General features: G+C 48.9%; 1 protein-coding gene across 3 annotated transcripts; it reads right to left on the bottom strand.

Annotated features, from left to right (window-relative positions):
* Positions 1-450: 450 nt before the first annotated feature.
* On the bottom strand, positions 451-10430 carry LOC131204758 (zinc finger protein 497-like). Of its 3 annotated transcripts, none has more exons than XM_058196300.1 (3): positions 10320-10430; positions 3370-3468; positions 451-1818 (listed from the first exon to the last, which is right to left on the bottom strand). In XM_058196300.1, the coding sequence occupies exons 2-3, from the start codon at positions 3455-3457 to the stop codon at positions 1244-1246; spliced, it is 663 nt and encodes a 220-aa protein (XP_058052283.1). In that variant the 5' UTR covers positions 3458-3468; positions 10320-10430; the 3' UTR covers positions 451-1243. The 3 variants fall into 3 exon arrangements, with proteins under 3 accessions (XP_058052283.1, XP_058052284.1, XP_058052282.1); XM_058196301.1 differs by lacking the exon at positions 10320-10430 and adding an exon at positions 7858-8009; XM_058196299.1 differs by lacking the exon at positions 10320-10430 and adding an exon at positions 5792-6518.
* Between the last annotated feature and the right edge of the window lie 6572 nt (positions 10431-17002).

Raw genomic sequence — 17002 nt, 5'->3', positions numbered from 1 at the left:
GGCACGGAGGGCCCAGTAGGCCCGTTTTTCGCTCTCCCCAGGCTCCAGAGCCTTTCTAGGAGCCTGAGGAGGGCGAAAACAGCCTTCCCCATCTCCCCCTCTGGAAGCCGGAAACTGCCTGTTTGCTGACTTCCGGTGGGACCAGTAAGGCCTGCTTTTGAGCTCGCGCGCCCACCGATATGGCTTCGTGTGCCACCTGCTTGCTATCCTAAACTCTCATAATGGCATAAAAGAGATCTTGGTTTGTCAAGAATGACTGTGCACCATTAAACTCAAGAGAAGATCAGGCAGCTTCATTTGCAATGACGGTGCCTTTCAAACTAGAACTGGCTTCCATATAAGAAAGACCCCAGCCAAGAGCTGCACCAAATCAGCACCCATCCATCCATCCGTCCCCCCCCTCCCGCTACACATTTGCAAACACAAGAGATGGGCACCATAAAAAGGTCATACATACAGAATCGTTTTTATTAAACCATTCTCTCCCAATTACCGTGAAGAGATATTGTTAGAATTCGTGAGTTAGGGGCAGATCGGGTGCCATTCCCAGGAGCTGCTTCCTTAAAAAGCCAAACACGCACACGCACAAACGGAACACAGCTTCTGTACTTCGGCATGGGCCGCCCAGGTGCCAACATGATGACAATGAAAACGGGACCCTGACTTGAGAAGGAACTGTCTGGGAAAGCAGGATCTCCGCACACGAGGACAAAGCGATTCCAATTCATTGCTTTCTATCACTCGGGGGGGGGGGCACACCATCTCCCCATTTGGGATGGGTCTGGCTGAAGAAAATCCTGGTTCTTGTTAACGAAACGGACCTGCAGAGCGCAATCCTGCTAGTGTTACTTTTAATGAAAGTTCATGAACCGGATGTCCTGTTGGGCGGGGGGGGGGGTGTTAAAATATTTTAGGGACCGTGAGATGCAGATCACTGAAGGGGGCGGGGACTTCACTTCCTGCAGATGGGCTTTTAAGTCACTGCACTCACCGCCAGGGAGGCGGGATACCAAAGCGATCGCTCCCAAGGTCACGTCTGTCTCTCTCGTTCCAAAGCTAAATTCATTTCAGAAATATAGAAATGTGTCTTGTCTTTTTTTTTTTTAAAGGAACTAAAGATAAAGGAGGTTTCGCTTTTTGAGTATCCTAGCAGGACAGATCCTTTAGCAGAGGGGCCGCCTATGACAACAGGGAAATGGAAGTGGGCTGGGAGGGGGGGAGGGGGGAAGGGCTGAAGAGTGATCTACAGCTCTCCGCGAGCATGGAGCATGTAGTGCTCATGAAGTTCGGATACCAAGCCAAATTCGCCTGGGCACTCGGTGCAGTGGTATGGTCCATCAGCCCCATCTGTGCCCTGATCCCCGTTAGCCTCTCTGGGCGCAGGAGATGGAGCAAGCTTATTACGAGGAGGGGCTGGAGGGCTTCGGCGCCAGCTGTGTTCGCAGCGATGGCCCTCCAGCGTGGCAGGAGAGGTAAAGCCCACGCCACACTCAGCACAGATGTAGTGGAAAGCTCTGCCCCGGCCGGAGGTCAGGGCCGTCCGCCCTTCCTGGCTGTCAGGATTTCCCGGCAAGGTCAGTGGAGGTGCGGGTGGCTTGGTTGAAGAGGAACCACCACTGTGCGGCCTTTTGCGCCCCACGTGGTAGCTACGGTGCACCTTCAGGGCCCGAGATGTGCCAAAGCCACGCCCACATTCAGGGCATTCGTGCCATTCGGGGCTAGGAGCCTGGGAAGAGCTGAGGCGATCCTGCCCTCCGTCTCCAACATCATCCACCTGTTCCATAGCGATGGCCAGTTTGGGTTCTTTGCTCTGGGGACCTAGGAGAACGAAGAGAGAAAACACAGTGAGGTATGCAAGTATAACACACCCTGTCCCCCACTCTACAATTCACAGCTCTAACGTAGGAGAGGGGAACAAAATTTTCCTCATTTCAGGGGTGAAATCTAGCAGGTTCTGACAGGTTCTGCAGAACCAGTAGCGGAAATTTTGAGCCGTTCGGAGAACCGGCAAATACCATCTCTGTCTGGCCCCAGTGAGGCGGGAATGCAGATTTTGCAATATCCTTCCCCCAGGAGTGGGGAGGGAATGGAGATTTTGCAGTATCCTTCCCCCAGGAGTGAGGAGAGAATGGGGATTTTGCAATATCCTTTCCCCAGGAGTAGGGAGCGAATGGAGATTTTGCAGTATCCTTCCCCCAGGAGTGGGGAGGGAATGGAGATTTTGCAGTATCCTTCCCCCAGGAGTGAGGAGGGAATGGAGATTCTGCAATATCCTTTCCCCAGAAGTGAGGAGGGAATGGAGATTTTGCAATATCCTTCCCCCAGGAGTGAGGAGGGAATGGGGATTTTGCAGTATCCTTCCCCCAGGAGTGAGGAGAGAATGGGGATTTTGCAATATCCTTTCCCCAGGAGTAGGGAGCGAATGGAGATTTTGCAGTATCCTTCCCTCAGGAGTGAGGAGGGAATGGAGATTCTGCAATATCCTTTCCCCAGAAGTGAGGAGGGAATGGAGATTTTGCAATATCCTTCCCCCAGGAGTGAGGAGGGAATGGGGATTTTGCAGTATCCTTCCCCCAGGAGTGAGGAGGGAATGGGGATTTTGCAATATCCTTCTCCCAGGAGTGGGGAGGGAATGGAGATTTTGCAGTATCCTTCCCCTGCCACATCCACCAAGCCACACCATGCCACGCCCACAGAACCGGTAGTAAAAAAATTTGGATTTCCCCACTGCCTCATTTGTCTATGGCAGGGGTGTCAAGCTGGCGGCCTGCGGGCCAGATGCGTCACGCGCAGGCCACGCCCAGCCCCAGCTCCACGATATTGTCACATGACAGCAACGCGATGCCGCGAGTTTGATACCTATGGTCTGTGGAGATTCTCAATCATCCACGTCACGGTTGTCCCAAAGGTGCTTTTGCAAAAGGCAGCTGGACTTTGATTTATTTATTTCCCCCCCCCCCCTCGCTTCTCATTCCAAGTAGCTTCTTCAGTTTTGTTCGGCTTTTTGGAAAAGCACCTTTTTGGGACTTTGCTCTTTTGCCAGACCCATGGATAATTTGCTAAACCCCAGGGGGTCACGTTTTATGTATCTTGTGGAATCGTAAAAGAATGTGAAGAGAGCAGCCTGCAGGAAAATACCTTAAATTAAGAAGAGACAAGAACTACAGCTATTCAGCGGTGCTGGAAATAATACTCTTCATATCCGCAAAAGTGGTATTTTGATTGCCTTCTTACAGATTACGGCCTCAAGCACCATAAATATAATAGCTGAGCCTGCGCCCAACATCAAACCTGAACATCTCTTCCGCTGCTGCGCCAAAGTTTCTTGTTATGTAACACTCCTTCCTATGATCTGACAGATCCGTTTACCTGGATAGCCATTGGCAGATGGGGTCGCGGGGCTACTGTCTCCAGAAGATACCGAGGTTGCTTCCGATTCCTCCTCCTCCTCCTGCATGGCTGAAATACCTGCAACAATTAAAAGCCCATTATGAGCTAAGTGCTAAAATTAACCATTATCCACCATAGTCTAAGTCAGAGGTGGGAATCGATGGCCCCCTTTATGACTTGTGGACTTCATGGGAGCTGAAGTCCACAAGTCATAAAACGGCCATCATTCCCTGCTCTAAAATCATGGAAGTTTATACTAGTGGTGGGTTTCAAAAAAATTTACTACCGGTTCTTTGGGTGTGGCTTGGTGGGCATGGCAGAGGAAGGATACTGTAAAATCTCCATTCCCACCCCACTCCAGGGGAAGGATACTGCAAAATCCCCATTTCCTCCCAATCAGCTGGGACTTGGGAGAGAGAATAGATGGGGATGGGGACAGCCAGAATTTTTACTACCAGTTCTCCGAACTACTCAAAATTTCCGCTACTGGTTCTCCAGAACTGGTCAGAACCTGCTGAAACCCACCTCTGCTCCATTCCCACCCAACTCCACGGGAAGGTTACTGCAAAATCCCCATTTCCTCCCAATCAGCTGGGACTTGGGAGAGAGAATAGATGGGGATGGGGACAGCCAGAATTTTTACTACCAGTTCTCCGAACTACTCAAAATTTCCGCTACTGCTTCTCCAGAACTGGTCAGAACCTGCTGAAACCCACCTCTGCTCCATTCCCACCCAACTCCACGGGAAGGTTACTGCAAAATCCCCATTTCCTCCCAATCAGCTGGGACTCGGGAGGCAGAGAATAGATGGGGGCGGGGCCAGTCAGAGGTCGTATTTACCGGTTCTCAGAACTACTCAAATTTTCCACTACCGGTTCTCCAGAACTGGTCAGAACCTGCTGAAACCCACCTCTGGTTTATATGCTTAAGTAATGAATCAAGAAGCTATTTTTGATCGTTAAGCCTCAAAGGCAGATCAAAGATGGACATATGCAAGTTTCTCAATGCTGCAGACTGGTCCCATATAAGGGCTATTCTATGTATGTGACCCCCCAACTTGAGAATATTTGATATTCTCAAGTAGAGCTTTCTCTGCCCCTGCTGCAGATGCAGAAACTCTTCAATTAATTGTGGAGAGGATTCTTTCGATTTAAACTTCTACTACACTGGACATGTTCCTAATCATACTCCAACTTATCCAGAGGGTGCCAGATAACAGCTTATCCATGATTTCCCAAGTCAACGCATCCCTCACAACTCCCCCCCCCCCCCGCCATTCAGAAGAACATGGGGGTTCCAGGGGCCTTTCCAAAGCACAAGTAGTCCTCCACTTACAACAGTTCATTTAGTGACCGTTCAAAGTTACGACGGCACTGAAAAAAGTGACTTATGACCGTTGTTCACACTTAACAACCCTTACAGCATCCCCGTGGTCACGAGATCCCCTGATCCCCCTTTTCCCCTTTCTGACAAGCCAAGTGAACGGGGAAGCCTGCTTCACTTAACCGTGTTACTTATTTAAACATCTGCTGCCGTGATTCATGTGGCCGGAAAAGTAGAACAGGGCCAAAAACTCACTCAACCAATGTGTCTCGCTTAGCAACAAGAAATTTTGGGCTCCCTTGTGGTCGTAAGTCAAAGATTGCCTATAATAAGAGCAAAATGCCACTTGGAATTTCGGCATGTAATTGTTTTAAGCGCTGCTTTGCTCAGTCTCCAGGGCTGTCCCTTTAAACTCTCCTTGCACAATGCCACCCCCTGGTGCTCTGGTGCAAGGTGTGCAATTAAAGAGAAAGCTAACGGTGTTTTAACACTTATTATCAGTAAGTGCTGTATCTTATGATTTATGACGAATGTATTTTTATGATGATGATCATGATTTAATCACTTATAGCTTTTATGTACAATGAGAGCTTATGCACCGAAGACAAATTCCTTCTGTGTCCAGTCACACTTGGCCAATAAAGAATTCTATTCTATTCTATTCTATTCTATTCTATTCTATTCTATTCCATTCCTACTCCTATTCCAATTCTATTCCTATTCCAATTCTATTTTATGTACACTGAGAGCACATGCGCCAACAAATTCCTTGTGTGTTAAGTCACACTTGGCCAATAAAGAATTCTATTCTATTCTATTCTATTCTATTCTGTTCTGTTCTGTTGTTTTCTATTCCTATTCCTATTCCAATTCCATTCCTATTCCAATTCCATTCCTATTCCAATTCTTTTATGTACACTAAGAGCATATGCACCAAGACAAATTCCTTGTGTGTCCAATCACATTTGGGCAATAAAATTCTATTCTATTCTACTAGCTGGATACACGTGCTTCGCTACGAAACTATGTGATCAGGTGTGATCGGGCTGTGTAAGGGTTCAAGAGAGTTGGACTTTACCGCCACTGCAGCACATCCCGGGAGTCTCATCCTGCCACTTCAGGGCACGGCACCAGGCACAGGGAAACTGGTCTGATATCAACATCATTTTCCCTGGAGCAATCATTCTGCGGTTCATATTTAACGTAGCGGTTATTAGATGCATACTTTTTTACAGCCTATTGACTTCGGGATGACTTTGACGATACTTTTTTGCAGCTTCCCTTACTTGTGTTTTCCTAATTGCATCTGTAAATCTTTTCCTGCGTTTTCCCCCCTCTTTTTTCCCCTCTTTCACTGGTGTTACAGTAGATGGAACAGATGTGTCTGGATTGAGGGGGTCTGTGTATGAAGTGAGTTGGGGCTGGAATACTATGCAGGAGAAATTCGGTTCACAATCTGTTGGCTCAGTGGTGGTCGGTGATTGAAACTCGTAAGGGAATATCTCTCCCGCCATCTTGAGTCCGGAAGCAGTTCCATAGGTGGAAGGCGTAGACATTTTGGTGGGATACCGATGTTTAGTACTGTAAGGAGCCCCAGACCGCTTCTGAGCAAAGGAGTGGAACGTCTGCTGGTTTGAACTGAGGTAACGGAATGTGAGGCAACTGGCAGTTGGAACAGAGTTCTTCTCAGGTGGGGAGGAGGAGCAGAATGTCTAACTCCTTAAGATCAGAGCGTGTTAATACTGTATAAGTAATACTAATGATCGGATGGTCATTTCAAAAAAATCCTTTCTTAGCGAGCACCTAGAAGCCAAGAGGAACATACGTGCCAAATTTCAGGTTTGTAGGCTTTACAGTTCTGGAGATTTCATGATGAGTGAGTGGTATATGGCTTTTATATAGATAGATAGAAGATGATTCACAAATACAGCTTTCTTTGCCCCCACTCCAAAAGCAGAAACTCTTCAACTAATTGGGTGGAGGATTCTTTAAACCTCTAGGATGCTGGACCATATTTTCATAATCATGCTCCGACTTTTATCCAGAGAGTGCCAGATAACAGCTATCTATGATTTCCCAAATCAATGTATCACTCACAACCCATTCAGAAGAACATGGAGGTCAAAGGAGCCCTTCCAGAACACAAGTAGTCCTCGACTTGCAACAGCTTATTTAGTGACCGTTCAGTTACAATAGCACTGAAAAAAATGATTTATGACCGTTGTTCATATTTACAACCGTTGCAGCATTCCCATGGTCATGAGATCAAAATTCAGACAATTATCAACTGACTCATATTTACGACAGTTGCAGTGTCCCGTGGTCACCTGATCCTCTTTTGCCACTTTCTGACAAGCCAAGTCAACGGGAAAGCCTGCTGCACTTAACCTGATTTAAACGCCTGCTGCAGGGATTAACTTAACAACCGTGGCCAGAAAAGTTGAACAGGGGGCCAAAAACTCACTTAACCGATGTGTCTTGCTTAGCAACAAGAAATTTTGGGCTCCCTTGTGGTCGTAAGTCAAAGATTGCCTGTAATAAGAGCAAAATGCCACTTGGAATTTCGGCATATAATTATTTTAAGCACTGCTTTGCTCAAAGTCTCCAGGGCTGTCTCTTTGAACTCCTCTCCTTGCACAATGCCACCCCCTGGCGCTCTGGTGCAAGATGTGCAATTAACGGGAAAGCTAACGGTGTGTGAACACTTATCACTGTTGTATCATGATTTATTATGTAGTTTTATGACAATGATCACGATTTATCCTTTATAGCTTTTATGTACACGGAGAGCTTATGCGCTAAAGACAAATTCTTTGTGTGTCCAATCATGCTTGGACAATAAAGGATTATATTCTATTTCTATTCCAATTCTATTTCTATTCCAATTCTATTCCTATTCCAATTCTATTCCAATCCCAGAGCTTGCCGGGAGGCGATTCCCACGTTGCAGAAATTTGGAGGAGGCCTACCAGAAACGCACCCCACCACCACACACACACACACTCACACTCACAGAGCCAGGGCCAGTCGTGTCGGTGACACGCTCCTCTCAGCCCCTTTTTCGACCCCCCACGGGGAGAGCTCAGGGACACCCCCGCCCCACCCTCCGGGCAAGCTCTTCCGCGGCCTGGCCTGTGCGCTCACCGGTCGAGGTCCCATCCTCCTCCTCAAAGCCAATGTCCTCAGAGCTGCCCACTTCCACCGGCTTGGGTACTTCGGACATCACCCCTCAAAAAACAAGCCAGCGGCCCAACCTGCAAGAGGAGCAGAACCGAGACACGAGAGAGAGAGAGAGATGGCGGGAGCCTGCACCCCCAACCCACTCCCCTCTTTCACTGGTGTTACAGTAGATGGAACAGATGTGTCTGGATTGAGGGGGTCTGTGTATGAAGTGAGTTGGGGCTGGAATACTATGCAGGAGAAATTCGGTTCACAATCTGTTGGCTCAGTGGTGGTCGGTGATTGAAACTCGTAAGGGAATATCTCTCCCGCCATCTTGAGTCCGGAAGCAGTTCCATAGGTGGAAGGCGTAGACATTTTGGTGGGATACCGATGTTTAGTACTGTAAGGAGCCCCAGACCGCTTCTGAGCAAAGGAGTGGAACGTCTGCTGGTTTGAACTGAGGTAACGGAATGTGAGGCAACTGGCAGTTGGAACAGAGTTCTTCTCAGGTGGGGAGGAGGAGCAGAATGTCTAACTCCTTAAGATCAGAGCGTGTTAATACTGTATAAGTAATACTAATGATCGGATGGTCATTTCAAAAAAATCCTTTCTTAGCGAGCACCTAGAAGCCAAGAGGAACATACGTGCCAAATTTCAGGTTTGTAGGCTTTACAGTTCTGGAGATTTCGTGATGAGTGAGTGGTATATGGCTTTTATATAGATAGATAGAAGATGATTCACAAATACAGCTTTCTTTGCCCCCACTCCAAAAGCAGAAACTCTTCAACTAATTGGGTGGAGGATTCTTTAAACCTCTAGGATGCTGGACCATATTTTCATAATCATGCTCCGACTTTTATCCAGAGAGTGCCAGATAACAGCTATCTATGATTTCCCAAATCAATGTATCACTCACAACCCATTCAGAAGAACATGGAGGTCAAAGGAGCCCTTCCAGAACACAAGTAGTCCTCGACTTGCAACAGCTTATTTAGTGACCGTTCAGTTACAATAGCACTGAAAAAAATGATTTATGACCGTTGTTCATATTTACAACCGTTGCAGCATTCCCATGGTCATGAGATCAAAATTCAGACAATTATCAACTGACTCATATTTACGACAGTTGCAGTGTCCCGTGGTCACCTGATCCTCTTTTGCCACTTTCTGACAAGCCAAGTCAACGGGAAAGCCTGCTGCACTTAACCTGATTTAAACGCCTGCTGCAGGGATTAACTTAACAACCGTGGCCAGAAAAGTTGAACAGGGGGCCAAAAACTCACTTAACCGATGTGTCTTGCTTAGCAACAAGAAATTTTGGGCTCCCTTGTGGTCGTAAGTCAAAGATTGCCTGTAATAAGAGCAAAATGCCACTTGGAATTTCGGCATATAATTATTTTAAGCACTGCTTTGCTCAAAGTCTCCAGGGCTGTCTCTTTGAACTCCTCTCCTTGCACAATGCCACCCCCTGGCGCTCTGGTGCAAGATGTGCAATTAACGGGAAAGCTAACGGTGTGTGAACACTTATCACTGTTGTATCATGATTTATTATGTAGTTTTATGACAATGATCACGATTTATCCTTTATAGCTTTTATGTACACGGAGAGCTTATGCGCTAAAGACAAATTCTTTGTGTGTCCAATCATGCTTGGACAATAAAGGATTATATTCTATTTCTATTCCAATTCTATTTCTATTCCAATTCTATTCCTATTCCAATTCTATTCCAATCCCAGAGCTTGCCGGGAGGCGATTCCCACGTTGCAGAAATTTGGAGGAGGCCTACCAGAAACGCACCCCCACCACCACACACACACACACACTCACACTCACAGAGCCAGGGCCAGTCGTGTCGGTGACACGCTCCTCTCAGCCCCTTTTTCGACCCCCCACGGGGAGAGCTCAGGGACACCCCCCCCGCCCCACCCTCCGGGCAAGCTCTTCCCCGGCCTGGCCTGTGCGCTCACCGGTCGAGGTCCCATCCTCCTCCTCAAAGCCAATGTCCTCAGAGCTGCCCACTTCCACCGGCTTGGGTACTTCGGACATCACCCCTCAAAAAACAAGCCAGCGGCCCAACCTGCAAGAGGAGCAGAACCGAGACACGAGAGAGAGAGAGAGAGAGATGGCGGGGAGCCTGCACCCCCCCCAACCCACTCCCCCTCTTTTCCCGGGGGTCCCATCCCATAATAGCCAGGCCTGCCCACCGCCCCCACCAGCCAAGCCAAGCCAAGCGCTATAAACCGGCCCCGGGCCTTTCTTTCCCAGCATGCTCTGCGGCTAGCGGACCACGGCGGAGTCCACGATCCCATCATGCACCGCGGCTGGGGAGAGAGGGGAAAAAAAAAAAAAAAAGAGGGCCCGCGAGCCAAGAGTAAGTAGAAGCGGGGGGGGTGGAGGGAAGCTACCCCTTTCCCACAATGCCTTGCACAGCCTACCACTCACCGGTTCCTCCGGATTTGGGGAGGGGCAGCCCGGTCCCCTCCGGCCACAGAAAACCCCCCCCGCTGCGCAAGCGCAAAGAAAGAGAGAGGGGAATTAAAATATAAATATATATATACATATAAATATATATATATATATGGGCAGGACCCGCCCACCAGCCCTCAGGCCTTGCGCGTGCGCCGTGAGGCTCGGGTTCGTCAATCCGGCACTGCGCATGAGCGGGCGGCGAATCGTTCTAAACGGGCGATCGGGAGTTTTCTATGGTGTGCTGGTCGAATCGTTCCGCGCATGCGCGCGGCCAGAGGGACGGAGGGGAGGTTTGCCAAGTACAGATGGTCCTCGACTTACAACAGTTCGCTTAGTGACCGTTTAAAGTTGCAAGGGCAATGAAAAAAAGTGACTTCGGGCCGGTTTTTCACACTTAAAACGACCATTGCAGCATCCCCAGGATCACATGATTTATATTCGGGTGCTTGACAACTGACTCGTACTTATGACGGTCGCAGTCACCCAGGGTCACGCGGTCCTCTTTTGCGACCTCCTGATAAGCCAAATCAAGGGAGAAGCCCAGATTCGCTTAAGGACCATGTTATTCACTGAACAACTTGCAGCGATTTGGCTTAACAACAAATGTGGCACGAAGGGTCGTCACTAAGATGGGGCAAAACTCACTTAACGCATTCCTCGCTTAGCCAACATACATTTTGGGCTCCATTGTGGTCGTAAGTCGAGGACTACCTGTAGTCTAAAGCAGGGGTCTCCAACCTTGGCAACTTTAAGCCTGGCGGACTTCAACTCTCAGAATTCCCCAGCCAGCTTTGCTTTGCTGGCTGGGGAATTCTGGGAGTTGAAGTCCGCCAGGCTTTAAGTTGCCAAGGTTGGAGACCTGGTCTAAAATGGAAGGGCGGTGAGAGAAAAGCGACAAAAATTGTGATAAAGTGCAATTTTAAAGACGCATTTCTATTTGGAAATAAGTGCAATGGAGTTTTGTGATTGCCACTTACGGTTTTTGTGTCTCTTCCCCCGCCCCACATTGCAGAATAAAAAAACATAAGCCAGGATCAAGAATCTTCCCCCAGTCTGGCACCCCAGGATGGTGTCGTGTCCCACTCCTCCGCTGACGGCCGGGTCAGGGAAATCCGAATCAGGCGTGCCTCTGCAGCTCTGCCAAAGTCCTAGCAAAGTCCTCAGAGCAGGCAGGAGACCAGTAAGTGACTTCAGCAAGATATGTTAGACTTTGCCTGACTCAGAGAATGCCAGAAAGCAGGTCCTTTATATAGGCCATGGGGTGTGGCTCCATGACTCAGCACTTATCCAGGCCTGCCCCTCCCTTCCTTCTGACGACGACGCCTATCAATTCTTCTGAAGCGAGGGTCACTCCAGTCGGCAGCTGTTGGTAATTGACCTCCCTCAGGCTCACATGCTGTGGGGGAGGGGGAGGGGTCTAGTTGCTCCGTTTGCCTGGGCATGGAACCAGGGCTGGAGCCGGGAGGTGCTTCCTCCTGTCTGGGCATGGAGCCAGGGCTGGGGCCGGGAGGCATACTAGGACATTCCTCCGTGTTCGGAAGCAGATAAGAAGGCCCCGGCTGCGGTGAGAGCGGGCAAGACACAACAGATGGGCTGCGACTGCTGTTACTATTCCTGTCGTGTCCCACTCCTCCGCTGACGGCTGGGTCAGGGAAATCCGAATCAGGCTTGCCTCTGCAGCTCTGCCCAAAGTCCTAGCAAAGTCCTCAGAGCAGGCAGGAGACCAGTAAGTGACTTCAGCAAGATAAGTTCGACTTTTGCCTGACTCAGAGACTGCCAGAAAGTAGATCCTTTATATAGGCCATGGGGTGTGGCTCCATGACTCAGCACTCATTAAGGCCGGCCCCTCCCTTCCTTCTGTTGCCTCCGCCTCTCCAATCTTCTGATGCGAGGGTCACTCCAATCAGCTGTTGTTGGGAGTAAACCCTCCTCAGGCTCACCTGCTGTGGAGGAGGGGGAGGGGTCTAGCTGCTCCGTTTGCCTGGGCATGGAGTCAGGGCTGGGGCAGGGAGATGCTCCTTCTTCTGCAGTTTGTGTGGGCATGGAGCCAGGACTGGGGCCGGGAGGCATACATTCCTCAGTGTTCGGGAGCAGGTAAGAAGGCCCCGGCTGCTCTGAGGGCGGGCAAGACACAACAATTCCCATTCTGGGAACTGCAGCCGAAACTGCCTTGATCCTTCCTGCTGGGGCTAAAATGTGACTTAGTTGAGGATTCTGGGAGATGTAGTCCCAGGAAGCCTGATTGGGAAAGAGTATATGCGCCTCTAAACACCACTTTCCAGAGTTTGGGTTTCAGCAGGTTCTGACCAATTCTGGAGAACCAGTAGTGGAAATTTTGAGTGGTTTTGAGAACCGGTAGTAAAAATTCTGGCTGGCCCCGCCCCCATCTATTCTCTGCCTCCCAAATCCCAGCTTATCGGGAGGAAATGGGGATTTTGCAGTAACCTTGCCATGCCACGCCCACCAAGCCACACCCACAGAAAATATTAAAAAAAAATTGAAACCCATCACTGCCGCCTTCCACAATTTGGTGGACTTCACCTCCCACCACCCAATTTGGTGGACTTCTGGGAGTTGAAGTCCACCAGGCTTAAAGTTGCCAAGGTTGGAGACCTGGTCTAAAGTGGAAGGGCGGCGAGAGAAAAGCGACTAGACCAGGGGTGTCCAAACTTGGCAACTTTAAGACTTGTGGACAGCAAAGCTGGCTGAAGAATTCTGGGAGTTAAAGTCCACAAGTCTTAAAATTGCCAAGTTTGGACATCCCTGCCCTAGACAGTCTCAAAGGTGTTGTGTGTTTTTTTCCAAGAGGCAACTGGACTTTCTCATTTTTTTCTTTTGAAGACATTTCGCTTCTCCTCCAAGAAGCTTCTTCAGCTCTGACAGGATAGTGGAGGATGGAAGGATTCATGTTCCTTGCAGACAGCTGGTCATTTGCATCCTTTTAGAGGGTCATTGAAGCACTTGGAGGTTTATCTGTGTCCTCAGGGTCACCTGAGTGTTGCTCCTGGTTCCTGTAGTCTGCCATTTTTTTCCTCTGGAAATCCATTCCTATTCCCACACCATTCAAAGCAGTTTCGTCCCAAATTGTATAGCTAAAAGTCTGTAAAGATTCTCAGTCTTCAGTTCATGGTTGTCCCAAAGGTGCTTTTTTAGGGAGGCAACTGGACTTTCTTGTTTTATCTTTTGAAGAGCCCTAGACAGCATTAACTGGAATTGAAATTCTAGGAATTGCGGTACTAGCACTCCCGGAGAAACAGAAGGCTGCGAGAACGGAATTGCTGTGTGGCCTCCTTTCCATCGGCTGGTGTGATTTATTTCCCCCCCCCCCCAAGCCTAAATATCCAAAAGTGTCTCAAAGAGCAGCAATTCTGGAGAAATTCCCTCTGGAGCTTTGTAGGTCAGGCAGCTGCATTCGTGAGAGGGTCCTGCAGCACTGAAGACCTGGGGGAAAGGCTTCTGCCACGGACGCTAGAGGGCGCTCGGACATCGAGATTGCTGCCAGCAGAGGGCGTCCTTGAGAGGAAAAAGAAGCGGTCATACTTAAGGGGCAAGGGACAGAAACAAAGCTAAGCTACAGTAAAACTCCCTGCTGCCCCCTTCGGTCACCCTGATTTTTGCAGGCAGATGCAATCACTTCGCCTAGCTGTATTGAATTATTTTATGTCCTCTGGCCTCAGTGGTTGGCTTGCAGATCTTCAGTTATTTGTTTGCAGAATTTCATTACTCGGTTATTATTAAATAAATAAATATTATTAAACAATGTATTGTTTGCTTAAATAACAGGTTTCTAAGAAATAAAAATAATGGCGTTTTTTTATTATTATTAGATTTTTATCCTGCCGTTTTACGTCTTTTTTAAGCCAATTCAAGGAAGCCAACTTACCAAATGCTCCTATTTTCCATACGACAACAACTTTGCGAGGCAGGATTGTTTTCATGCCTTAGGCAGGACTAGAATTCACAGTCTCCTGGTGGATCAAATCACTCAGCTACTTTCATGTGTAAGGCAGGACTAGAACTCACAGTCTCCTAGCGATTGGCCCAGAGTCACCCAGCCAGCTTTCATGCCTAAGGCCGGACTAGAAGTCACAGTCTCCTGGTGGCCCAAATCACTCAGCTACTTTCATGTGTAAGGCAGGACTAGAACTCACAGTCTCCTAGCGATTGGCCCAAAATCACCCAGCCAGCTTTCATGCCTTAGGCAGGACTAAAACTCACAGTCTCCTGGTGGCCCAAATCACTCAGCTACTTTCATGTGTAAGGCAGGACTAGAACTCACAGTCTCCTAGCGATTGGCCCAGAGTCACCCAGCCAGCTTTCATGCCTAAGGCCGGACTAGAAGTCACAGTCTCCTGGTGGCCCAAATCACTCAGCTACTTTCATGTGTAAGGCAGGACTAGAACTCACAGTCTCCTAGCGATTGGACCAAAGTCACACAGCCAGCTTTCATGCCTAAGGCAGGATTAGAACTCACAGTCTCCTGGTGGCCCAAATCACTCAGCTATTTTCATGTGTAAGGCAGGACCAGAACTCACAGTCTCCTAGCGATTGGCCCAAAATCACCCAGCCAGCTTTCATGCCTTAGGCAGGACTAAAACTCACAGTCTCCTGGTGGCCCAAATCACTCAGCTACTTTCATGTGTAAGGCAGGACTAGAACTCACAGTCTCCTAGCGATTGGACCAAAGTCACACAGCCAGCTTTCATGCCTAAGGCAGGACTAGAACTCACAGTCTCCTGGTGGCCCAAATCACTCAGCTACTTTCATGTGTAAGGCAGGACCAGAACTCACAGTCTCCTAGCGATTGGCCCAAAGTCACCCAGCCAGCTTTCATGCCTAAGGCAGGACTAGAACTCACAGTCTCCTGGTGGCCCAAATCACTCAGCTACTTTCATGTGTAAGGCAGGACTAGAACTCACAGTCTCCTAGCGATTGGCCCAAAGTCACACAGCCAGCTTTCATGCCTAAGGCAGGACTAGAAGTCACAGTCTCCTGGTGGCCCAAATCACTCAGCTACTTTCATGTGTAAGGCAGGACTAGAACTCACAGTCTCCTAGCGATTGGCCCAAAGTCACACAGCCAGCTTTCATGCCTTAGGCAGGACTAGAATTCACAGTCTCCTGGTGGATCAAATCACTCAGCTACTTTCATGTAAGGCAGGACTAGAACTCACAGTCTCCAGCGATTGGCCCAGAGTCACCCAGCCAGCTTTCATGCCTAAGGCCGGACTAGAAGTCACAGTCTCCTGGTGGCCCAAATCACTCAGCTACTTTCATGTGTAAGGCAGGACTAGAACTCACAGTCTCCTAGCGATTGGCCCAAAATCACCCAGCCAGCTTTCATGCCTTAGGCAGGACTAAAACTCACAGTCTCCTGGTGGCCCAAATCACTCAGCTACTTTCATGTGTAAGGCAGGACTAGAACTCACAGTCTCCTAGCGATTGGCCCAGAGTCACCCAGCCAGCTTTCATGCCTAAGGCCGGACTAGAAGTCACAGTCTCCTGGTGGCCCAAATCACTCAGCTACTTTCATGTGTAAGGCAGGACTAGAACTCACAGTCTCCTAGCGATTGGACCAAAGTCACACAGCCAGCTTTCATGCCTAAGGCAGGATTAGAACTCACAGTCTCCTGGTGGCCCAAATCACTCAGCTATTTTCATGTGTAAGGCAGGACCAGAACTCACAGTCTCCTAGCGATTGGCCCAAAATCACCCAGCCAGCTTTCATGCCTTAGGCAGGACTAAAACTCACAGTCTCCTGGTGGCCCAAATCACTCAGCTACTTTCATGTGTAAGGCAGGACTAGAACTCACAGTCTCCTAGCGATTGGACCAAAGTCACACAGCCAGCTTTCATGCCTAAGGCAGGACTAGAACTCACAGTCTCCTGGTGGCCCAAATCACTCAGCTACTTTCATGTGTAAGGCAGGACCAGAACTCACAGTCTCCTAGCGATTGGCCCAAAGTCACCCAGCCAGCTTTCATGCCTAAGGCAGGACTAGAACTCACAGTCTCCTGGTGGCCCAAATCACTCAGCTACTTTCATGTGTAAGGCAGGACTAGAACTCACAGTCTCCTAGCGATTGGCCCAAAGTCACACAGCCAGCTTTCATGCCTAAGGCAGGACTAGAAGTCACAGTCTCCTGGTGGCCCAAATCACTCAGCTACTTTCATGTGTAAGGCAGGACTAGAACTCACAGTCTCCTAGCGATTGGCCCAAAGTCACACAGCCAGCTTTCATGCCTAAGGCAGGACTAGAAGTCACAGTCTCCTGGTGGCCCAAATCACTCAGCTACTTTCATGTGTAAGGCAGGACTAGAACTCACAGTCTCCTAGCGATTGGCCCAAAGTCACCCAGCCAGCTTTCATGCCTAGAATGGGACTTAAAGTCATACTCTTCAAATTTCTAGCCTGGTGCCTTAATCACTAGACTCCCTTTTCACAAACACACTGTAGTGACTTGTGTAATAACACCTGAGGATGATAGTCTGTACCGGGGTAGCCCTTTGAGCATCCTTCAGGCTGTCTGAGAATGACTTTGGAGGGGCTACACACTGTGCATCTACAAGCCACTGTGGAAAAATATCCCACCCTACTTAGGAATCTATCTCAAAATTATCACTTTCACTGATTAGTCAGTTAAAAACATCAAACAATT

The sequence above is a fragment of the Ahaetulla prasina genome, chromosome 10 (assembly GCF_028640845.1).
Source record: "Ahaetulla prasina isolate Xishuangbanna chromosome 10, ASM2864084v1, whole genome shotgun sequence".
Classification (NCBI taxonomy): domain Eukaryota; kingdom Metazoa; phylum Chordata; class Lepidosauria; order Squamata; family Colubridae; genus Ahaetulla; species Ahaetulla prasina.
This window is presented reverse-complemented; position numbering and strand designations above follow the sequence as displayed.